The 25395-nt window shown below is 44.0% G+C and overlaps 1 protein-coding gene across 2 annotated transcripts in view; it reads right to left on the reverse strand.

The window, feature by feature from the left end:
* Positions 1-25395, reverse strand: part of LOC129824105 (dipeptidyl aminopeptidase-like protein 6) — a 169101-nt gene that overhangs the window by 124118 nt on the left and 19588 nt on the right. Inside the window, exon 1 of one of the 2 annotated variants that reach the window (XM_055883447.1) lies at positions 12047-12436. The exons of the other annotated variant lie outside the window; for it this stretch is intronic. Within the exon in view, the coding sequence (XP_055739422.1) occupies positions 12047-12106 (60 nt within the window). The 5' untranslated portion in view covers positions 12107-12436. Of the gene's footprint in view, positions 1-12046; positions 12437-25395 lie in introns of those variants that run through there. 2 annotated transcript variants of the gene reach the window in all.

The following is a 25395-nucleotide window of genomic DNA, read 5'->3' on the forward strand; positions in this document are numbered from 1 at the left end:
GTGAAGAAGACGAAACAGTGCCTCTTCAACCTCAGGAGGCTTAAGAAATTTGGCTTGGCCCCTAAAACCCTCACAAACTTTTACAGATGCACAATTGAGAGCATCCTGTCGAGCAGTATCACTGCCTGGTACGGCCCAATGCATCATCGGGGGCAAACTACCTGCCCTCCAGGACACCTGTAGCACCCGATATCACAGGAAGGACTACAAGATCATTAAGGACATCAACCACCCGAGCCACGGCCTGTTCACCCCACTATCATCCAGAAGGCGAGTTCAGTATAGTTGCATCAAAGCTGTGACAGAGAGACTGAAAAATAGCTTCCATCTCAAGGCCATCAGACTGTTAAATAACCACCACTAGCCGGGCCTCCACCGGGTTACGCTACCCTGCCCTTAGAGGCTGCTGCACGATATATATAGACTTTGAATCACTGGCCACTTTAATAATAGAACACTAGTCTCTTTAATAATATTTAAATAATGTTTACATACTGCTTTTCTCATCTCATATGTATATGCTGTATTCTATTCTACTGTATTTTAGTCAATGCCACTCCAACATTGCTCAATCTAATTTTTATATATTTCTAAATTCCATTCTTTTACTTTTATATTTATGTTTATTGTTGTGAAATGTTTTTAAATACTACTACACTGTTAGATACTACTGCACTGTTGGAGCTAGGAACACAAGCATTTCGCTACACCCGCAATAACATCTGCTAAATATGTGTACTGTATGTGACCAATATAATTTGATTTCATTTGGTTTTGATGATGCTTTCAAATAAATATCGAGGGTCTTATTCTGGTGACATGATAATCGATTATAGGCTGCCATTTGACATTTTAAAATAATAGTATGTCCATAATAATCTTATGTATGCAGATAGCGCTGTTGGCTAGAGCGCACGTGCCAATACTAGAGTGGGCAGGCACACTTGCTATATAACGCAACATTTTTGTGAGAAAACAATAATTAGTTGAGTTGAAAATGACTTGTATTTTTTATTTGGTACATGGGAATTTAACCACAAAAGGTATTTTTATGTGCAGTATGTCATCATGGACAGCCTTTTATCTGCAACAAGTCAATTGGATGGAAACACATCCTGGTGGGAAAATGTGCATATTGTTTTTTTTCTTCCGATTATAGAATATTCGCATGAAAATCTGTCGCCAATTAGATTGAAACCTAACTACCGACAGTGCCATAAACCAGATTTCCATGCAACCTTTTTATGTTAATAAAGTACATGTTGGAACAAAAATGTCACAACATGCCTGATGGAAACTGCATATTTGTTAGTCAACTTTCCAAATGTAGACAAAACAAAATATGCTAGACAGGGTGGGGTCTTTTTGTGTTTTTGTCAAATTAATTATGTGCGAAATGACAGTGGAAACACCTTTATGAGCAAATATTGATATACAGTGCCTTCGGAAAGTATTCAGAACCCTTGACTTTTAATTAATTTTGTTAATTTACAGCCTGATTCTAAAATGGATTAAATTGATTTCCCCCCCCCCCCCATCAATCTACACACAATACCCCATAATAACAAAGCAAAAATAGGTTTTTAGAAAGGTTTGCAAATTTCTTATGAATAAAAAACAGAACTATCACATTTACATAAGTATTCAGACCCTTTACTCAGTACTTTGTTGAAGCACCTTTGGCAGCAATTACAGCATTGAGTCTTGTTGGGTATGACGCTACAAGCTTGACACAGCTGTATCTGGAGAGTTTCTCCCCTTCTTCTCTGCAGATCCTCTCAAGCTCTATCAGGTTGGATGAGGAGCGTTGCTGCACAGCTATTTTCAGGTCTCTCCAGAGATGTTCGATCGTTTTCAAATTCGGGCTCTGACTGGGCTACTCAAGGACATTCAGATACTTAAAAACTATATACACTGCTCAAAAAAATAAAGGGAACACTTAAACAACACAATGTAACTCCAAGTCAATCACACTTCTGTGAAGTCAAACTGTCCACTTAGGAAGCAACACTGATTGACAATAAATTTCACATGCTGTTGTGCAAATGGAATAGACAAAAGGTGGAAATTATAGGCAATTAGCAAGACACCCCCAATAAAGGAGTGGTTCTGCAGTTGGTGACCACAGACCACTTCTCAGTTCCTATGCTTCCTGGCTGATGTTTTGGTCACTTTGAATGCTGGCGGTGCTTTCACTCTAGTGGTAGCATGAGACGGAGTCTACAACCCACACAAGTGGCTCAGGTAGTGCAGCTCATCCAGGATGGCACATCAATGCGAGCTGTGGCAAGAAGGTTTGCTGTGTCTGTCAGTGTAGTGTCCAGAGCATGGAGGCGCTACCAGGAGACAGGCCAGTACATCAGGAGACGTGGAGGAGGCCGTAGGAGGGCAACAACCCAGCAGCAGGACCGCTACCTCCGCCTTTGTGCAAGGAGGAGCAGGTGGAACACTGCCAGAGCCCTGCAAAATGACCTCCAACAGGCCACAAATGTGCATGTGTCTGCTCAAACGGTCAGAAACAGACTCCATGAGGGTGGTATGAGGGCCCGACGTCCACAGGTGGGGGTTGTGCTTACAGCCCAACACCGTGCAGGACGTTTGGCATTTGCCAGAGAACACCAAGATTGGCAAATTCGCCACTGGCACCCTGTGCTCTTCACAGATGAAAGCAGGTTTACACCTAGCACATGAGCACCTGTGACAGACGTGACAGAGTCTGGAGACGCCGTGGAGAACGTTCTGCTGCCTGCAACATCCTCCAGCATGACCGGTTTGGCGGTGGGTCAGTCATGGTGTGGGGTGGCATTTCTTTGTGTGGCCGCACAGCCCTCCATGTGCCCGCCAGAGGTAGCCTGACTGCCATTAGGTACCGAGATGAGATCCTCAGACCCTTGTGAGACCATATGCTGACACATGCACATTTGTGGCCTGCTGGAGGTCATTTTGCAGGACTCTGGCAGTGCTCCTCCTTGCACAAAGACGGAGGTAGCGGTCCTGCTGCTGGGTTGTTGCCCTCCTACGACCTCCTCCACGTCTCCTGATGTACTGGCCTGTCTCCTGGTAGCGCCTCCATGCTCTGGACACTACGCTGACAGACACAGCAAACCTTTTTGCCACAGCTCGCATTGATGTGCCATCCTGGATGAGCTGCACTACCTGAGCCACTGTGTGGGTTGTAGACTCAGTCTCATGCTACCACTAGAGTGAAAGCACCGCCAGCATTCAAAAGTGACCAAAACATCAGCCAGGAAGCATAGGAACTGAGAAGTGGTCTGTGGTCACCACCTGCAGAACCACTCCTTTACTGGGGGTGTCTTGCTAATTGCCTATAATTTCCACCTTTTGTCTATTCCATTTGCACAACAGCATGTGAAATTTATTGTCAATCAGTGTTGCTTCCTAAGTGGACAGTTTGATTTCACAGAAGTGTGATTGACTTGAAGTTACATTGTGTTGTTTAAGTGTTCCCTTTATTTTTTTGAGCAGTGTATATATATTTTTTACCCCTTTTCGTGACATCCAATTGGTAGTTACAGTCTTGTCCCATCGCTGCAACACCCGTGTGTACTTGGGAGAGGCAAAGGTCGAGAGCCATGTGTCCCCCGAAACACGCCAAGCCACGCCACTGATTTTTGACACACTGCTCGCTTAACCATAAAGCCAGCCACAGGAAACACCGTACAGCTGACGACCGAAGCCAGCGTGCATGTGCCCGGCCACCACAACGAGTCACTAGAACACGATGGGACAAGGACATCCCAGCCGGCCAAACCCTCCCTTAACCCGGACAATGCTGGGCCAATTGTGTGCCTTCTCACGGGTCTCCCAGTCACGGCCTGGGAGCGAACCCGGATCTATAGTGACGCCTCTAACACTGATCAGTGCCTTAGACCGCTGCGCCACTCGGGAGCCCCGACAATTCAGAGACTTGTCAAGAAGCCACTCCTGCTTTGTCTTGGCTATGTGCTTAGGGTCGTTGTCCTGTTGGAAGGTGAACCTTCTCCCCAGTCTGAGGTCCTGAGCACTCTGGAGCAGGTTTTCATCAAGGATCTCTCTGTACTTTGCTCCATTCATTTTTGCTTCGATCCTGAATAGTCTCCCAGTCCCTGCCACTGAAAAACATCACCACAGCACGTTGCCACCTCCACCATGCTTCACCGTAGGGATGGTGCCAGGTTTCTTCCAGACTTGACGCTTATCATTTAGGCCAAAGAGTTAAATCTTGGTCTTATCAGACCAGAGAATCTTGTTTCTCATGGTCTGAGAGTCTTTAGGTGCCGTTTGGCAAACTCCAATTTCGAGTCTCATAGCAAATGTTCTGAATACTTATGTAAATAAGGTATTTCTGTTTGGAATTTTTAATATATTTGCAAAAAAAAAAAAAAAAAAAAGTTTTCATTTTGTCATTATGGGGTATTGTGTGTAGATTGCTGTGCATTTTCAAAATTGTATCAATTTTAGAATAAGGCTGTAACATAAAAAAATCTGGAAAAAGTCTGAATACTTTCCCAAGGCAATGTAATAACCATAATATGGAAGTACACTTGGAGTCACAGGATGATCTGTTGGCTGGTCCTCGCACTATGACTCAAGAAAGCATGCAGTTTATTAGGCTACAGATTAAATAAATTATGATGAACTTCACAGGATGGTGAAAGTGCAAGGTGATGAGCTTGATGTAAATATCTAAGGTCTTATGATCGATGCTTCACTGCCATTTGACACAGAAAAATAATCTTGCTCTTTTGTCCATAATAATCTCATCATGTAGTAGGCTATATCTGCACTGTATCAGGAGCTGTTGGCTAGAGCGCATATGCCTAGACCAGAGTGGGCACAATCTCTATATAACGCAAAAATCTTTTGTGACAAAACCATCAGAAGAATTGAAAATGCAATGGAAACATATTTAAATTATATTTTTTATTCTGCATATAGGAATTTAACCACAAAAGTGATTTTTATGTGCACTACGTCATCATGCACAGCATTTTATCTCAAAAAGTCAATTTGATGGATCTGGTGGGAAAATGCACATATTGTTTTTCTGCAGATTTTAGAATATTTACTTAAATCTGTGCCAATTGGATGGAAACCTAGCTATAGACACCAACTGCGAAAGTGTTCTGTGAGCTTACATTGCATCAATGGCTTTGTGTAATTATTGTGACTCAAAAGCACAGCTAGACCAGATAATCTTCACCATCATATACCTTTCCTCACCTGCCCCAATGGCCTTTTAGTAGTCAGCAGTGTAACCTGAGAAGATGGAGATTGAAATAATACTCAGGCATGTCTGTGCTGTTAAATGTGTGAAGTATTTGCATGTATGTGACAGTGGTCAGTTGGGACAGGCACTTGTGGAAAGTTGAGAGCCTCCACAGTCACTGTCTGAGTGTCACAGATTCAATTCCCAAATGAGAGTACCCTGGCTGTGACAGCTCAGACCTCCAAACTGATGTTATGGTGGATTTCTGAGAAATGGGTCATCTGCTGAACACACAAGTAACTTCAAAACTTCAAAGCAGCACCACTATGATGCTAAATAGACCATGCCGCCTACGCCATCAAGAGTTACTGTCCTTTGACAATAGGCTACAACAGAAATCAATTGCAGTGGATTAAAAACTATCCTACTGATTATTTTTGCATCTTGTTTGCGCAGAGAGACGAGTAATCACATGCTCCATCCTTATTACAAATTGTAGTTTAAAAATATTGTAGATTCCAACTGAACAATGAGGGGATTACAATAAATGTTCCTTTTTCATTGAGTCATTTTCATATCATTCCCCACAGAGTTGCTGTAGGATCAGTGATTCATGGATTTCCTAAAAACGCATCCCTCCCCCTTTACTACAAATGTATCTATATTAAATTGATTTCAATGCTTCAAAGAGTTTCCATTTCAAAATCAAGGGCCTAGAACATAAAGGTAATTGGATGGCAAGGGTCATGTTCAACCATAAATGTTTATAAATGTCATAGATAAAAATAAAATAAAAATACTTTGCTTGGTAAAAAATCAAAATGTGGCTACAATATTACTTACATTTTGATAGTCAAGGTTTCTACTCTCTAAAACTCACACACTAACAATGGGTTGAATTGAGATGGACCTTACTTTGTTGTTTTCAGTGACAGATTGAACATACTGGTACTTGGAATTCAGCTCTTGAAACACACATCTCCTTTTCCAGGTCTTGTTTGCCTGCCTGTCTTCATTTGTTACTCTCTTGTTCATAATGCTTTTACTAGGCCTGGTCCCGTATACCCCGGGGCGATATGTCAAGTGAGCAGAACCTGTTTTCCAACCTTTCTGATGGATGTTCTGTAATCTCACTCACCTTGTGTCAGGCCTTGTTCTGAGCTGCCTGCCTGGCTGCTTCGGGCTTCCCAGAGGACTCATTGCCAGAGGGCTCAGCTCCTACCTCAGCTTCTACCTTACTCAGCTCTGGGGCCCCATTGTCATCTGTTCACATATAGCCATACTGACTGAATGTAGAGTTTTACCATCAGGGCCCCAGGAGGAACTCTGTTACTGGAGCTTGGGGGGCTCAGTCCCTAGATCATTTGACACACATACCTGAATTGACTGAGGGTTTACCATCTTCCTCTCTGATAAACATCGATGGATGGGTATCAGGTCAGGGGGAAAGAAAATGAGTCAAATGAAATGGACAGGATGTCAGGAAACATATTTTCCCTTACAACTACATTAGTTACTGTAGGGTGCTCCTCATTTTACAAGATTATCTTGTGTTAGTAATAGACATTCTTCAGTTTACAACCTCTGCAGCTTGTTCCTTCCATAGCCCATTACCCATTCTTCAGTTTACAGCCTTACGGGCTGCAGTAAAAAATGACATACACAGTAATTGGCAGGCAGAGTAAATGGATCAATCAATGCTGAGTCGATAGTAATATCTAATTTCTTCCCTCCGGTGGAGGATGTTGAAAGCCTTTACTCTTCTACACGCATGTAATAAGATGGCTTTAGTTAATGTCATGCTAATCAAAATGTGGGGCCATTTGCCCTGGCATTGGCAAGGGCACTAATAATTTCCCCTGATGCTGAGGAAGTCAATGGGTTTACTTATCACACACCCGGGGTCGTGATGGGACTACACTATCTCAGATAGGGTGAGGCGTGACTTCATGAAACAATACCTTCCCCCAAGACTTCTCCTAGCCTAGCAGCTATTACTGTTTGATTCATTCAAATCTCTATAAACCCATATCCTAAATGACCATAGATAATGCTATTGGATTGTAACAATGCCACACAACACAGTCTTACTTTCATTTCAAAATGTTTTTTTTTCTTTCACAAAAATATACATTCCACTTGATTTTTACTACAGACAAAAAGAAACTACAACATCTTAGAACAGCAAAGACTTGCAAGTTGCAACAGGTTTGTAATGCATTTCCTCTTTTCCATCAACATTACAGCTATAAAGACGATTTAGTCGATTAGAGACCAGAACTGTCACTTGTTTGAAGGTTGGCAACATAATTATGTCTTCCTCACTGTGTATCAAAATACAATTATACCTCACTGAAGCTAAACTTAATAGGATTCTGGAAGTGGAATCCGTTCCTTATCATTCAATTATACTTCAACTCCCCATTACAACACTTGGCTCATTTCAGCCTGATGTAACGTTGGTGAATGCAATGACAATGTGTTGCAAGTTAAAGCACTTTATAATTGCTGTGGCATGTTGTATCAAGGCAAACTGCCCCACAGATCACAGATGCTGGTTCAGTTAGTTGAACTTGCAATGCTAATTCCATTCTTATTCATGTATTTAAAACCAACTGAAACCTAATACATGCTGTACTTTTCAAGTGAGACTAATACATGCTGTACTTTTCAAGTGAGACTAATCCATGTAGTATATTGCAAGTGAGACTAATCCATGTAGTATATTGCAAGTGAGACTAATCCATGTAGTATATTGCAAGTGAGACTAATCCATGTAGTATATTGCAAGTGAGACTAATCCATGTAGTATATTGCAAGTGAGACTAATCCATGTAGTATATTGCAAGTGAGACTGTCCACACCTGTGGATGTTTCTACAGTTCATGTCCATGTAGCTTGTCAGTAAACATGAACCTGTTTTAAGTTCATACAGGATGTGCAAATCAATATTCATGCAGAAATGCATAGGCTATTGCTCTCTGAAAGGTTTGACACCAGTCCTGAAATGATTGACACCAGTCCTGAAATAACTGCCATATAAACTTTACTTTTGCATGCCAAATAACTGTTAATATCCAGTACATTCCAGGAGAAGGGAAGCCACACTGACTCGCAGTCGAAATTGAAATGGCAGAAGATAAGAGGCTGAGGAAATAGAGTTTTAATGCAGGATGATGTGGAGCGTACTACACACACTGAAATGCCTGCAGCTACTAGGTTTGACTGCACCAGATGATGATGATGAGGAAGATGATAAAAGACCACATGTACACTTGTTAGACAGTTTGCTGCTACCAAACGAGAATAAGTACACAATGGTCACACCCTAACTCCAAGAAGTCCTACCACATGATAGAAAATAGCAAAGGTACTCTGAGAATTGAGGAACAAATTGAAGTGTACTCTTGTAACAGAGAATACATTTTTTTTACATTTTAGTCATTTAGCAGACGCTCTTATCCAGAGCAACTTACAGTAGAGTGCATACATTTTATTACAATTTTATTTTATTTTTTTACATACTGAGACAAGGATATCCCTACCGGCCAAACCCTCCCTAACCCGGACGACGCTATGCCAATTGTGCGTCGCCCCACGGACCTCCCGGTTGCGGCCGGCTGCGACAGAGCCTGGGCGCGAACCCAGCCCAGCCTGGGCGCGAACCCAGAGACTCTGGTGGCGCAGTGCCCTAGACCACTGGCGTAATACAAGCGCACCCAAGCTTCTCTCCTGTGAGTGACAGTCAGCACAGCACATCCCGTTCTGCACCTCACACTTCAGCTGTGGTTGTGCATTTGTTTACTGCTTGGTTTTGGTAGCGTGTATCTGCCTGCGGTACAGTCAGCCACACAAACCCCCTGTATAATTTACACCTCCATATGTCTCTGTATGTTCTGACAAAGCCTGAGAGGCTGGGAAGCAGCATGGATCAGCTCAACGTCACATACACATTTGTCAGACTCTCTGGTGTTAACTTTGCCATGGAGTGTGGTGGTTATGAACTGGTGTTGGTTAAGGAGTCATGCATGTCATTGTGTAATAGAAATTAGTTTATGGGGAAATAGGGATAGATTGGATGCTTCTCGCCATGTAATGTATTTAATGCTGTAACCCAAGGGTATTCAACCAAGGGTCTGCAGCCTGCTAGAGGATGTCAATCTCATTTCTCAACTCCTAATATTGAGCCAATAACACTCATTGGAGCCAATGACACTCACTGGAGTATCTGAATTAGGCTTTTAAAAAGCACCGCGAATAGGTTGCCAGTGCGGCAAGTGCCACTGGCTGCTGGTAAGTTTTCTTGACTTGGACATTCATTTCTGTCAACACATGGCTAACCTTTAACCAGGTAAATAGCTGCTCTTAGCAAACATGTGTTTGGAATTACCTTTGTAGCTAATAGGCTATGTTAGAGTTTACATTTCCTCTTCCAATTATAACGTAGGAAGGTCAAAATAATGAAAAACTATCAACCAAATCTATTCAACTAAACATTTTGATTATTTCTCCTTGCCATTATCATTCACCTGATAAGACAACACGTGTGGAGAAAAAAGTTTTTCCTAACCTATGATGTGGGTCCCTGGGTTGCCGGTTTGCCTGGGAGGGGGTCCCAGGGCAAAAACAGTTTGAAGACCCCTGGTGCAACCCAAAAGATACAACCTATATATAATCCATGGAAGAACATCCTAGATTATATTCCTATGGAAATGCCTATAACATTTAGTTACAGTACTATAAATGATTCTGCAACATGGGGGAAAAGTCAGATCAGGTGTTATTGGTCTAAGACACAAAAAAAGAAAATAAATAATAAAAAAATACACATACACTGTTTAGGTGTACTGAAATGTGTTGTTTTACAGGGTCAGCCATAGTAGTACAGTTCCCCTGGACCAAATTGGGGTTAAGTGCCTTGCTCAAGGGCATATCGTCATGTTTCACCATGTCAAATAGGATATGTTGGTGATGTTCAACCTTATCCTCTGTTGAATACATACAGTGTCTTCAGAAAGTATTCACACACTTTGACTTTTTCCACATTTTGTCGTGTTACAAAGTTGGATTAAAATTAATTTAATTGTCATTTGTTGTCAACAATGTACAAAAAATAAACTGTAATGTCAAAGTAGAAGAAATAATGGGAAAAAAACACTAATATATCTTGATTAGATAAGTATTCAACCCCCTTAGTCAATACATGTTAGAATCACATTTGGCAGAGATTACAGATGTGAGTCTTTCTGGGTCGGTCTCTAAGAGTTTTGCACACCTGGATTGTACAATATTTGCATAAGTATTCAAGCTCTGTCAAGTTGGTTGTTGATCATTACTAGACAGCTATTTTCAAGTCTTGCCATAGATTTTCAATCCGATTTAAGTAAAAACTGTAACTAGGCCACTCAGTAACATTCAATGTTGTCTTGGTAAGCAACTCTAGTGTATATTTGGCCTTGCGTTTTAGGTTATTGCTGAAAGGTGAATTCTGTCTCCCAGTGTCTGCTGGAAAGCAGACTGAACCATGTTTTCCTCTAGGATTTGGCCTGTGCTTCGCTCTATTATGTTTATTTTGATCCTCAAAAACCCCCTAGTCATTGCCGATGACAAGGATGCGCATAACATTTGCCCCAAACAGAACACTTTGTATTCAGGACAAAAAGTTTATTTCTTTGCAACAGTTGCAGTACTTTAGTGCCTTATTGCAAAGCTTGTCTTGGAATATTTATTGCTCGACTGAGGGACCTTAGATATAATTGTATGTGTGGAGTACAGAGATGGGGTAGTCATTTAGTCCATGCAACTTACAGTATGTGACTTGTTAAGCACATTTTTACTCCTGAACATATTTAGGCTTGCAATAATACAAGGGTTGAATACTTATTGACTCAAGACATTTCAGCTATTCATTTTTAATTAATTTGTAAACATTTCTAAAAACATAATTCCACTTTGACATTATGGCATTATGGCATGTGTTGATGGGCTCCCGAGTGGCGCAGCGGTCTAAGGCACTGCATCTTAGCACAAGAGGCGTCACTACAGTCCCTGAATCACATCCGGCCGTGATTGGGAATCACATCGGCGGCGCACAATTGGCCCAACGTCGTCCGGGTTTGGCCGGGGTAGGCTGTCATTGTAAATAAAAATGTGTTCTTAACTGACTTGCCCAGTTAAGTAAAGGTAAAATTAAAAAATAATTCAGTAACAAAAAATCTCAATTTAATCCACTTTAAATTCAGACTGTAACAACAAAATGTGGAAAAAGTCAAGGGGTGTGAATACTTTCTAAAGGCACTATAGATTTCTGAAATCTGTGTGTCTAATCATAGAGCAGAATTCAATCAATTCATCCAGAGAGTTATCCCACAACTAATGTATAACTGTAAACACCAAGATAGATTTGACACATGCTCTACTGTAACTCTACTGTAGCTATCTAGTAAAAAATCCAAAAGAGCCCTCACATTTAAAAAAATACTGTATCTATTCTATTCACGTATGAGTCAAGATGTTGCTCTTTTGTTCCTTTCCTTAGTGCATGATTCACATACCAATGCTTAGCTCAGTCCACGCAACTTTTTATAATGTGAAACCAAAACATCACTGAGATTGTACTTGCTCTTATAAAGGCAAACAGAAATTATACATGAAATGAAACAGCAGTACATGTCCACCAAGAGCACCAGAAAGAGAGTCGTAAATACCCTCTGTCCCTTGCTGTCCTGTTGCTCTTATAGAAATGTGGCAGTCAGTCATTTCAGTCCCTGATAAGACAGACAGACAGACATGTCCCAGAAAGCACCACAGCATGCATACTAACAAGGCCATACTTACCTTTCTGGAGGAGCTAGTGGTGTCTATCTTCAGCTGGCCAGTGGCTATGAGAACAGACATGGTGACTGTGGAGCGTTGTGTCTTTCACTCTCACACAAAGTCTCACTCACATAGACACACACGACGTCTGGCTTCACAGTCCCAGTCGCACCTTCTCCTCTGAAGTTGGGGAGAAGGCAGGGGTGTTTTAGAAGTCCACTTCAGGAGGGGAGAGTGAGACCTGGGGTACTGCAGCCTGGCTAGAAAGACTCTCCCCTTGCAGGGGGAATCAGTCACACACACCTACTCTCACATACACTCCATCGTCTCTTCTACAAGGAGGGGTGGCTGGAATTCCTCCGCACAGACTGCTGCTCCAAACGCTTCTCATCTCTCTCCTCCTCTCTCACTTACTCACAGTCTCACCCACACACTCAAACGCTCCGTCACTCCAGTCTGTCCCCTTATAAGCCACCCCTTACTCTAAGGACTTTCCCAGAAAAGTGGGGGAGGGGTTCAAAGAAATTTCGGAAATGGACACACATGTTCACAAGTTGATATGCATTACGCTGATTACCCATCAGTAAGACAAGTGCCTGCCATGCATTTGTGTGCATGAATGGGTATGTGGCTTTAGCAGTGTGAGAATGTGTGAGCCCTGTGTGGACATGCATGCACGCACTCTACGTACTCTACGTGCAACAAGTTGCATGAGTGTGTACCAGTGGCGGTCAGTGCCAATTCTTTTTTTTATGACCATGGCCTTATTTCTTTACAGCATATTGGATGACTCTCATTCATATTCTATTCACCCAGTTCAATGTCACATTGATAGATTTAGGCTACTACATGATACTCACATCTTTCCTGTACCCATCATGAGGTTTCTACAGCCTAGCCTATGATGAAAGTTTACAACATAGGTGCACACAGGTTGAGAGACAAATTTGAGGTGTAATAACCCCTTGCACAGTCTTGCCTGCATCTAGCTGATATAGGGTGCAATCATTAGTCCAACAGTTGCAAACGAGAGTTTCTATTGGACAAATTCAGGTATGTTTATCCCCGTTTTGTTCCGTTTATGTCACGACTTCCAACGAAGGTGGCTCCTCTTCCTGTTCGGGCGGCACTTGGCGGTCATCGTCACCGGTTGTCACTCCCTGACTTTAGTTATATTTGTTTTCTTTATTATTTGGTTAGGTCAGGGTGTGACAAGGGTGGTTTGTTTAGTTTTTGTATTATCTATGGGGTTTTTGTATTGTCTAGGGGTATGTAGGTTTATGGTGGCCTGAATGGGTTCCCAATCAGAGACAGCTGTTTATCGTTGTCTCTGATTGGGGAGCCTATTTAGGTTGCCATTTTCCATGTTGATTTTGTGGGTAGTTGTCCATGTTTAGTTCACTGGATGCACTACGTTGGCGTCACGTGTCGTTTGGATATTTATTGTTTTGTTGGCGACATCGTTAAATAAAGAAGTATGTACGCTCAAAACGCTGCGCCTTGGTCCACTCCTTTAAACGGCCGTGACACCGGTCTACTAGCTGCCACCGAATCCCTTTTTCTGTTTTCTGTTGTTTATGTCTTTATTGGTTTCACCTGTTTCTTGTTTGGGGGTTATTGCAGGGCTATTTAAGCCTTTTATGCCCTCCTGCTTTTGTGCGGACTTGTTCTCTGTTTTGTCGTGGATGGTTATTGTTCGTGTATTTTGCCGGACTGTTTGGTGTCCTGTTTTGGGTCGGGCTTTTTCGCCTGTTTATTTTGGCGTGACCATTTTCAACCGAAGAAATACGGTTTTCCTCGAAACATCTGCTCTCTGCTCCTGATTCTACACCCACCACTCCTAGCTACGTGACAGTTTGTGTCACGATCGTCTATAGGAGAGAGTGAGGACCAAGGCGCAGCGCGTGAAAAGAACATCTTCTTTTATTAAGAAGAGAACAAACACAAAACGAAACCACTTTAACAAAATAACAAACAGACGAACGTGAAGCTAAGAATGAACTAGTGCATACATGCAACATAGAACATCGACATAGACAATTCCCCACAAACAGCTAAAGCCTATGGTTACCTTAAATATGGCTCGCAATCAGAGACAACAATAACAGCTGTCTCTAATTGAGACCCAATTCAGGCAACCATAGACTTTCCTAAACACCTACACTCAACCATAGACACAGCTAGACAACTATACTAAACATAAACCCAACTACTCTAAATAAACCCCCTAAACCTTACAACCACCCTAGACACTACAAAACCCACATAAATTACCCATGTCACACCCTGACCTAACTAAAATAATAAAGAAAACAAAGAATACTAAGGCCAGGGCGTGACAGTTTGCTTCCGTTTCAGAAACGTTTTTCAACAGAATCAGGGGAATGAATACACCAGAGTTCACTCTCATAACCGCAACGTTGTATTCCTTCTCTTCCCTTTGCTTGTGGACATCAATGCACAACACATCAGCTGTATGTGACCAGGCGAAAAAACCTTTCCAAGCCAAACCGCCACACACAGCCTACATCGTTGTCGCCATATTTCTCTCTTGATCCTCTTTTATTTTGGAAGAAATTAATTTGTTCAAAACTGTTCAGCTATTGTCTTTCTTTCTCTTTGAGTTAACTACTCACCACATTTTATACACTGCAGTGCTAGCTAGCTGTAGTTTATGCTTTCAGTACTAGATTTATTATCTGATCCTTTGATTGTGTGGACAACATGTCAGTTCATGCTGCAAGGCTGGAGGAAGTCCTCCGGAAGTTGTTATAATTACTGTGTAAGTCTATAGAAGGGGGTGAGAACCATGAGCCTCCTAGGTTTTGTATTGAAGTCAATGTACCTAGAGGAGGACAGAAGCTAGCTGTCCTCCGGCTGTACCATGGTGCTACTCTACAGAGTGTTGTTGAGGCTACTGTAGACCTTCTTTGCAAAATGGTGTGTTTTAATCAGTAATTTGGTGCCTTGTGATTATATTTAGTATAGTTTTATAAAAAAATAGAACTTTTAAATGTTAAAACATTACAATTTTTTTGAACTTCACTGAGGAGGATGGTCCCCACCTTCCTCCTCTGAAGAGTCTCCACTGGTGTGAACATTACCAAGAAATTGATCAAGTCAATCAACTCCCTGGTTAGGTTGTGATTAAGCACACGCAAAGTTTATGCTGCCTGACTTCAACATCATAGAATATGGCAGCCCTGCTCTCCACTTCCCTGCCCTCCTCCCATCCTAAGAGGACAGAAGCGTGGCGTGATAAAACATTGCTAGTTTATGTATGAATCATATCATCCATGCAGTCAGAACTTGACTGAATCACTGCTAACAATGTTTTCTGCGCATTGCTGCGCTTATATTGCATATAAGATCAAGTTGCTGAGTTGTTAACAGTCAGGGCACGTGAACATCAAATGTCTACAATGGGTGTGTGTTGTCATCGCAGCCAGCTTTCCAGATACATGTGTGTCTTTAGACTTACGTCTTATGGAGTTTGGGTCCTAATCCAAACACACAACAATATTCATTCAAACCGTCTTTTTAAAAAACTGACCAAATAGTCAGTCGACTTAAAAATGAAAAGTGAGAGAAGCTCAAGTTCTGATTTCATGGATGGGGGTTTTATTTTGTCCCTGGAAAGGCAGTAACTTGTTAGGATTTTCACAGCCTCTCATAAATACTGATACATACTGTAATGTCAGCTAAAGTTCTTTTCCACTGTGATACATGATGTGTTTAAAGAGGCCGTTCTCCGCCAAAGAGAAGAAGAAGGTTATCGCTCCTGTCCTGCCTATCAGGGCCAAACCGCCTGCTTTTCATTTACACACTGACAAGCTCCTACTGACAAGCTCCTGAGGACAAAATTATTGATAAGACAGTGAGGTGGTCAAAGGCTGATAATGAGAAGATGTGTGAGGCAATTCTCACAAAACTAAAGACAAGGATAGAAGAATAAGAACTCAAGACAAGGATAGAAGAATCAGAACTCAAGACAAGGATAGAAGAATCTTGCCATAGATTTTCAAGCTGATTTAAGTCAAAACTGTAACTAGGCCACCCAGGAACATTCCATGTCTTCTTGGTAAGCAATTCCAGTGTAGATTTGGCCTTGTGTTCTGGCTTATTGTCCTGCTGAAAGTTGAACTTGTATTCCAGTGTCTGTTGGAAAGCAGACAACCAGGTTTTCCTCTAGGATTTTGCCCGTGCTTAGCTCTATTCCATTTATTTTTATCCCCGCCAAAACTCCATAGTCCTTGCCAATGACAAGCATACCCATAACATGACGCAGTCACCACCATGCTTGAAAATATTAAGAATGGTACTCAGTGATTTGTTGTGTTGAATTTGCCCCAAACATAGCGCTTTGTATTCAGGATATAAAGTTCATTTCTTTGGCACATTTTTTCAGTTTTATTTTAGCGCCTTATTGCAAACAGGATGCATGTTTTGGAGTATTTTTTATTCTGTACAGGCTTTCTTCTTTTCACTCTGTCATTTAGGTTAGTATTGCGCAGTAACTACAATGTTGTTGATCCATCCTCAGTTTTCTCACAGTCATTAAACTCTTTAACATAACATGGCACCGACAGACATGGCAGCTCTGCTTCTAGTTCCTGAGCAACTTCGCAGTATTTTGTTTTTGTGTGTGTTATTTCTTACATTATTATCCCAGTATGTTTTTTTGTGTTATTACATTCAGCCGGAAATAACTTTTGGATATCAGAACGACGGTAACTCACCAGCATTACAACCAGAAATACAACTTTCCCAAATTGGATCCTTTGTTCGTACCCCCCCAGGGCAATTGAACTTATCCCAGACCCTTCTCCAAGACACCGGAGAAGAGGTAGTTGGAATGGACTTCTAGTCCGACTCAGGAGGCGTTGTCAAGTTCGTCATAGTGAGGAGACCAAGGTGCAGCGTGATGTGAATACATACTTCTTTTAATAAAGAAATAACACTGAACAAACTAAACAAAATAACAAAACGAACGTGAACGCTATATACAACGAGTGCAGACATGCAACTTCACATAGACAATAACTCACAAAACCAAAATGGAAAATGGCAACCTAAATAGGATCCAATCAGAGACAAGGATAAACAGCTGTCTCTGATTGGGAACCAATTCAGGCCACCATAGACCTACATTTACCTAGACCCCATAGATATACCAAAACCCCATAGATATACAAAAAACCCTAGACAAGACAAAAAACACCCATACCACCCTTCGTCACACCCTGACCTAACCAAAATAATAAAGAAAACATAGATAACTAAGGTCAGGGCGTGACAGTACCCCCCCCCCCCCCCCCCCCCCCAAAGGTGCGGACGGCCGCAAACCTAACCCTATATGGGATTATGCCGCGTGGATTAACGCCGGATGTTCTGGACTGGGGACCGTTGCTGGAGACCCCGGACTGGGGTACTTCACTGGAGGCCCTGGACTGTGGATCGTCGCTGGAGGCCCCGGACTGTGGATCGTCGCTGGAAGCTCCGGACTGTGGATTGTCGCTGGAGGCTCCGAACTGGGGATCGTCGCTGGAGGCTCCGGAATGGGGATCGTCGCTGGAGGCTCCGGACTGGGGATCGTCGCTGGAGGCTCCGGACTGAATGGCAATGCTGGAGGCTCCGGACTCAAGGGCGACGCTGGAGGCTCCAGACTGAAGGGCGTCGCTGGAGGCTCCGGACTGAAGGGCAACGCTGAAGACTCCGTACTGAAGGGAGTCGCTGGAGGCTCCGGACTGAAGGGCGACGCTGAAGGCTCCGTACTGGAGGGCGTCGCTGGAGGCTCCGGACTGGAGAACGTCTCTGGAGGCTTCGGACTGGAGGGCGTCGCTGGTGGCTCCGGACTGAAGGGCGACGCTGGAGGCTCCGGACTGAAGGGCGTCGCTGGAGGCTCCGGACTGAAGGGCGACGCTGAAGGCTTCGGACTGGAGGGTGTCGCTGGAGGCTCCGGACTGGAGAACGTCTCTGGAGGCTCCGGACTGGAGGGCGTCGCTGGAGGCTCCGGACTGGAGAACGTCTCTGGAGGCTCCGGACTGGAGAACGTCTCTGGAGGCTCCGGACTGGAGGGCGTCGCTGGAGGCTCCGGTCTGGAGGGCGTCGCTGGAGGCTCCAGACTGGTGAATGTCTCTGGAGGCTCCGGATTGGAGGGCGTTGCTGGAATGAAGTCAATGAACTAATCACTGATCATAATCTTGATGTGATTGGCCTGACTGAAACATGGCTTAAACCTGATTAATTTACTTTGTTAAATGAGGCCTCACCTCCTGGTTACACTAGTGACCATATCCCCCACGCATCCCGCAAAAGCGGAGGTGTTGCTAACATTTACGATAGCAAATTTCAATTTACAAAAAAAAACTATGTTTTCGTCTTTTGAGCTTCTAGTCCTGAAATCTATGCAGCCTACTCAATCACTTTTTATAGCTACTGTTTACAGGCCTCCTGGGCCATGTACAGCGTTCCTCACTGAGTTCCCTGAATTCCTATCGGACCTTGTACTCATAGAAGATAATATTCAAATTTTTGTTGACTTTAATATTCACATGGAAAAGTCCACAGACCCACTACAAAAGGCTTTCAGAGCCACCATCGACTCCGTGGGTTTTGTCCAACATGTCTCCGGACCTACTCACTGCCACAGTCATACTCTGGACCTAGTTTTGTCCCATGGAATAAATGTTGTGGATCTTAATGTTTTCCTCATAATCCTGGAATATCAGACCACCATTTTATTACGTTTGCAATCGCAACACATAATCTGCTCAGACCCCAATGAAGGATTATCTAAAGCCATGCTATAAATTCTCAGACAACCCAAAGATTCCTTGATGCCCTTCCAGACTCCCTCCACCTACCCAAGGACGAGTACAAAAATCAGTTGACCACCAAACTGAGGAACTCAATTTAACCTTGCGTAATACCCTACATATAGTCTCACCCCTAAAAACAAAAAACATTTTTCATAAGAAACTAGCTCCCTGGTATACAGAAAATACCAGAGCACTGAAGCAAGCTTCCAGAAAATTGGAACGGAAATGGCACTACACCATACTGGAAGTCTTCCCACTAGCATGGATAGACAGTACCGTGCAGTATCGAAGAGCCCTCACTGCTGCTCGATCATCCTATTTTTCCAACTTAATTGAGGAAAATAAGAACAAGTCAAAATGTATTTTTGATACTGTCGCAAAGCTAACTCAAAGCAGCATTCCCCTAGAGAGGATGGCTTTCACTTCAGCAGTGATATATTCATTAACTTCTTTGAGGAAAAGATCATGATCATTAGAAAGCAAATTACAGATTCCTCTTTAAATCTGCATATTCCTCCAAAGCTCAGTTGTCCTGAGCTTCTGTACAACTCTGCCAGGACCTAGGATCAAGGGAGACACTCAAGTTTTTAAAAAACCTCTTAGTGCACGGATCCCATTAACGGAATCAAAATCGACAACATCCGGTGAAACTGGAGCGTGCCAAATTCAAATTACAAAATTGTAATATTAAAACATTCATGAACATATAAGGGTCCTACATCATTTAAAAGCTTAACTTCTTGTTAATCCAACCATGTTGTCAGATTTCAAAAAGGCTTTACGGCGAAAGCATACCATGTGATTATCTAAGGACAGCGCCCCGCATACAAAAGCATTAAAAACAAATCAGCAGAAGCATCACAAAAGTCAGAAATAGCGATAAAATAAATCACTTACCTTTGAAGATCTTCCTCTGTTTGCAATCCCAAGGGTCCCAGCTACACAACAAATGGTTGTTTTGTTCGATAAAGTCCTTCTTTATATCCCAAAATAGTCAGTTTAGTTGCCTCGTTTGATTCAGTAATCCACCCATTCCACTAGTTCAACATGCATACAAAGGAATCCCAAAAGTTACCAATAAACAAGTCAAACAATGTTTCTAATCAATCCTCAGGTATCCTAATATGTAAATAAACAATTACATTTAAGACGGAATCTAGTATGTTCAATACCGGAGATAAATAACGAGATGCGCGCCCTCATCCACGTGCGCCACAAGACTACAGTCAAAATGAGAGCCACCTTGAAAAACTACCACTACTAATTCATTTTTCAAAAAACAAGCCTGAAACCCTTTCTAAAGACTGTTGACATCTAGTGGAAGCCATAGGAACTGCAATCTGGGAGCTATTTATTTGTATATCCCATAGACAAGTGTTGAAATGGACAGCGACCTCAAACAAATAAATTCTGGATGGATTTTGCTCGGGTTTTCACTTGCAATATCAGTTCTGTTATACTCACAGACATTATTAATTTAACAGTTTTAGAAACTTCAGAGTGTTTTCTATCCAATGCTACCTATGTCACGCCCTGGCCTTAGTATTCTTTGTTTTCTTTATTATTTTAGTTAGGTCAGGGTGTGACATGGGGGATTGTTTTGTGTTTTGTCGGTGTTTGTGTTTTGTCGGTTTTGGGTGGTTATATGGTAAAGGGGGTGTTGGATGTAGTGTATGGGTTTGTGTTGAGTGTATGTGTCTAGCTGTGTCTATGTTGGGTGTAGTTGTCTAGGAAAGTCTATGGTTGCCTGAATGGGTTCCCAATTAGAGACAGCTGATTTCTGTTGTCTCTGATTGGGAGCCATATTTAAGGTAGCCATAGGCTTTAGTTTGTTGTGGGTAATTGTCTATGTCTGAACGTTTGTAGCCTGTGTATGTGCACAACGTTTATTAGCTTCACGGTCGTTTATTGTTTTGGTTAGTTTGTAAGTGTTTTTGTTTCGTTTTTTCCTTCTTCTCAATAAAAGGAAGATGGCTTATTTTCCAAATGCTGCGTTTTGGTCCGTCTCTCCCCCACACGATCGTGACAGAATTACCCACCAATGAAGGACCAAGCGGCATGTAAAGCGGCAACAGGACCCACCTACACAGGATTCTTGGACATGGGAGGAGATACTGGATGGTAAGGGACCTTGGGCACAACCGGGAGAATATCGCCTCCCTCGTGAAGAGCTGGAGGCAGCGAAAGCCGAGAGGAGGCGATATGAGGAGGCAGCACGGAAGCAAGGCTGGAGACCCGTGAGTAATACCCAAAAATTTCTTGGGGAGGGGCTCATGGGGAGTGTGGCGAGTCCAGATGGGAGATCTGCGTCAACTTCCCGTGCTACCCGTGAGGACTCTAAGAGGGAACCTGAGCCAGTCGGGCTGATATTGGAGGTGAGCAATGGGAATGATACAGAGACTGTTAAGGATTTATTGGGGAGGTTGGAAGAGAGTGATATGAGGGAGCTGCTGTGTTGGTGCGTGAGGCACAAGATCCACCCGACAGAGCGTGTGCGGGATGTGATGTTACCTGAGTCAGCTCTCCATGCTCGTCCTGATGTGCGTGCTAACCGTCTGGGAATGACAGTCCCACGAACCAGGCCTCCTGTACGCCTCCCTAGTCCTGCATCTCCTGTATTAGCCCCATGTACTAACTCTCCTGTGACAGTCCCCAGCCCAGTACCACCAGTGCCTCCTCCACACACTAGCCCTATGGTGCGTGTCTCCAGCCTTTTACCACCAGTGCCTAAACCACGCACCAAGCCTCCTGTGTGTCTCCAGAGTCCTGTGCGTCCTGTTGCTGCTCCCCGCACTAGCCCTGAGATGCGTGTCCCCAGTCCGGTACCACCAGTTCCGGCACCACGCACTAGGCCTAATGTGCGCTCCCAGGGTCCAGTATGCCCTGTTCCTTCTCCCCGCACTAGCCCTGAGATGCGTGTCCCCAGCCCGGTACCACCAGTTCCGGCACCACGCACCAGGCCTACAGTGCGCCTCAGCCGGCCAGAGTCTGCCGTCTGCACAGCGATGCCTGAACTGCCCGTCTGCCAAGCGCCATCTGAGCCATCCGTCTACCCAGCGCCATCTGAGCCATCCGTCTACCCAGCGCCATCTGAGCCATCCGTCTACCCAGCGCCATCTGAGCCATCCGTCTGCCCCGAGCCATTAGAGCCGCCCGTCTGTCCCGAGCCGTCAGAGCCGTTCGTCAGTCAGGAACCGCTAGAGCCATTCGTCAGACAGGATCTGCCAGAGCCGCCAACCAGACAGGATCTGCCAGAGCCGCCAACCAGACAGGATCTGCCAGAGCCGCCAACCAGACAGGATCTGCCAGAGCCGCCAACCAGACAGGATCTGCCAGATCCGCCAGCCAGCCATGTGCAGCCAGATCCGCCAGCCAGCCATGTGCAGCCAGATCCGTCAGCCAGCCATGAACAGCCAGATCCGTCAGCCAGCCATGAGCAGCCAGATCCGTCAGCCAGCCATGAGCAGCCAGATCCGTCAGCCAGCCATGAGCAGCCAGATCCGTCAGCCAGCCATGAGCAGCCAGATCCGTCAGCCAGCCATGAACAGCCAGATCCGTCAGCCAGCCATGAGCAGCCAGATCCGTCAGCCAGCCATGAGCAGCCAGATCCGTCAGCCAGCCATGAGCAGCCAGATCCGTCAGCCAGCCATGAGCAGCCAGATCCGTCAGCCAGCCATGAGCAGCCAGATCCGTCAGCCAGCCATGAGCAGCCAGATCCGTCAGCCAGCCATGAGCAGCCAGATCCGTCAGCCAGCCATGAGCAGCCAGATCCGTCAGCCAGCCATGAGCAGTCAGATCCGTCAGCCAGCCATGAGCAGCCAGATCCGTCAGCCAGCCATGAGCAGCCAGATCCGTCAGCCAGCCATGAGCAGCCAGATCCGTCAGCCAGCCATGAGCAGCCAGATCCGTCAGCCAGCCATGGGCCGTCCCTCAGTCCGGAGCTGCCGTCCCTCAGTCCGGAGCTGCCGTCCCTCAGTCCGGAGCTGCCGTCCCTCAGTCCGGAGCTGCCGTTCCTCAGTCCGGAGCTGCCCCTTATCCTGGTGCTGCCCCTTATCCTGGTGCTCTCCCTTATCCTGGTGCTGCCCCTTATCCTGGTACTGCCCCTTATCCTGGTACTGCCCCTTAGTCCGGAGCTGCCCCTTAGTCCGGAGCTGCCCCTTAGTCCGGAGCTGCCCCTTAGTCCGGAACTGCCCCTTAATTCAGTGGGGTTAATGTGGAGGGGGGCCATTTGGAGGAAGCTACGGAGGCGGTTAGTGACTGTGGTGGGGTGGGGACCACGACCAGTACCGGAGCCGCCACCGTGGAAGGAAGCCCACCCAGACCCTCCCCTAGACTGTGTGCTGGTGCGCCCGGAGTTCGCACCTTAAGGGGGGGGTTATGTCACGCCCTGGCCTTAGTATTCTTTGTTTTCTTTATTATTTTAGTTAGGTCAGGGTGTGACATGGGGGAATGTTTTGTGTTTTGTCGGTTTTGGGTGGTTATATGGTAAAGGGGGTGTTGGGTGTAGTGTATGGGTTTGTGTTGAGTGTATGTGTCTAGCTGTGTCTATGTTGGGTGTAGTTGTCTAGGAAAGTCTATGGTTGCCTGAATGGGTTCCCAATTAGAGACAGCTGATTTCTGTTGTCTCTGATTGGGAGCCATATTTAAGGTAGCCATAGGCTTTAGTTTGTTGTGGGTAATTGTCTATGTCTGAACGTTTGTAGCCTGTGTATGTGCACGACGTTTATTAGCTTCACGGTCGTTTATTGTTTTGGTTAGTTTGTAAGTGTTTTTGTTTCGTTTTTTCCTTCTTCTCAATAAAAGGAAGATGGCTTATTTTCCAAATGCTGCGTTTTGGTCCGTCTCTCCCCCACACGATCGTGACAACCAATTATATGCATATCCATATCATTCTGGGCCTGAGTAAAAGGCAGTTACCTTTGGGCACGTCATTTATCCGAACTTCCGAACACTGCCCCCTCTTGACACATTGGTGAAAATAATCATGGCCTCTAAACCTTCAAGCTGCATACTGGACCCTATTCCAACTCAACTACTGAAAGAGCTGCTTCCTGTGCTTGGCTCTCCTATGTTGAACATAATAAACAGTTCCTTATCCACCAGATGTGAACCAAACTCACTAAAAGTGGCAGTAATAAAGCCTCTCTTGAAAAAGCCGAACCTTGACCCAGAAAATATAAAAAACGATCAGCCTATATCGAATCTCCCATTCCTCTCACGCTTCAGTCTGGTTTTAGACCCCATCATAGCACTGAGACTGCACTTGTGAAGGTGGTAAATGACCTTTTAACCTGTTGAGGATGGGGGCGCTGTTGTGACTATTTATGCTAATCGTGTAATTTTTGAAACGGCTTCCCACAAAATCCTTGATCGTACAATATGCATATTATTATTATTATTGGATAGAAAACAGTCTATAGTTTCTATAGGAGTTGAAATTTTGTCTCTAAGTGGAACAGAGCCCATTCTACAGCAATTTCCCTGACATGGAGTCAGATTTCAGAAATTTTGGCCCCTGATCTGGAGTCAGTTAAAAGGGCACTGTTATTGCTATGAGTATACGGACACTGCTTACGTCTTCCCCTGGATGCCTTTACGTGATGACGATTTGAATGGGGTCGATTGCGCGTTCACAGGCACTACAAATTAAAAAACCCTGAGGCTAGTCACTCTTTTGGAGCTGCGTCATGCGCCTAGAGGACACCGACCCGCACCTGTTCCAAGCATTAGTGGAGGGAGTAATATTACTCGGGTCATGTTTCTACTCGTTATGGGAGTTAAAAACATCATAAGGTAGTTAATTTAAAGCGTTTTATAGCAATTTATATCCGTTTAGTGCGATTTTGGGACATTTATTTCTGAAACGCTGTGAATTGCTGGGCACGCTTCCAGTTCATCCCGAACGCAGTTGGCATTTCCACATGGCAAGAGGACAGCTTTCCACCAAAAGACGATTACTCCCAAGAAAGGATCCTTTGCCCAAGATACTGATGGAAGAACAGCTCAAAGTAGGACATTTTTATTATGATAAATCGTGTTTCTGTCGAAAAATGTTAGTGGCTTAGGACGCCATGTTTTTTGACGTAGCTTCGCTTGGCGCAAACTGTATTGAAAAGTAAGGATAAATTAAAAAATGTAATTCCGCGATTGTATTAAGAATTAAATTGTCTATCAATCCCTGTCCACCCTATATTTTTTAGTCACGTTTATGAGTATTTATGTATAAGAGTAGATCACTGTCTAAGTGGCGCACGGACATTTTCTCACCAGCTTGGCTACATTTCACATTGTCTAACCATGATTTTGGTGGCTAAATATAAACATTTTCGATCAAACTCTATATGGATTGTGTAATATGATGTTACAGGAGTGTCATCTGAAGAATTCTGAGAAGGTTAGTGAAAAAATTAATATATTTTGGTGATGTTGACTTTTATCGCTCACTTTGGCTAGAATCAATGCTGGGCTGCTATGTGCTATGTGCTATGCTAATATAACGATTTATTGTGTTTTCGCTGTAAGACACTTAGAAAATCTGAAATATTGTCT

This window comes from Salvelinus fontinalis, chromosome 26, assembly GCF_029448725.1.
Source record: "Salvelinus fontinalis isolate EN_2023a chromosome 26, ASM2944872v1, whole genome shotgun sequence".
NCBI lineage: Eukaryota > Metazoa > Chordata > Actinopteri > Salmoniformes > Salmonidae > Salvelinus > Salvelinus fontinalis.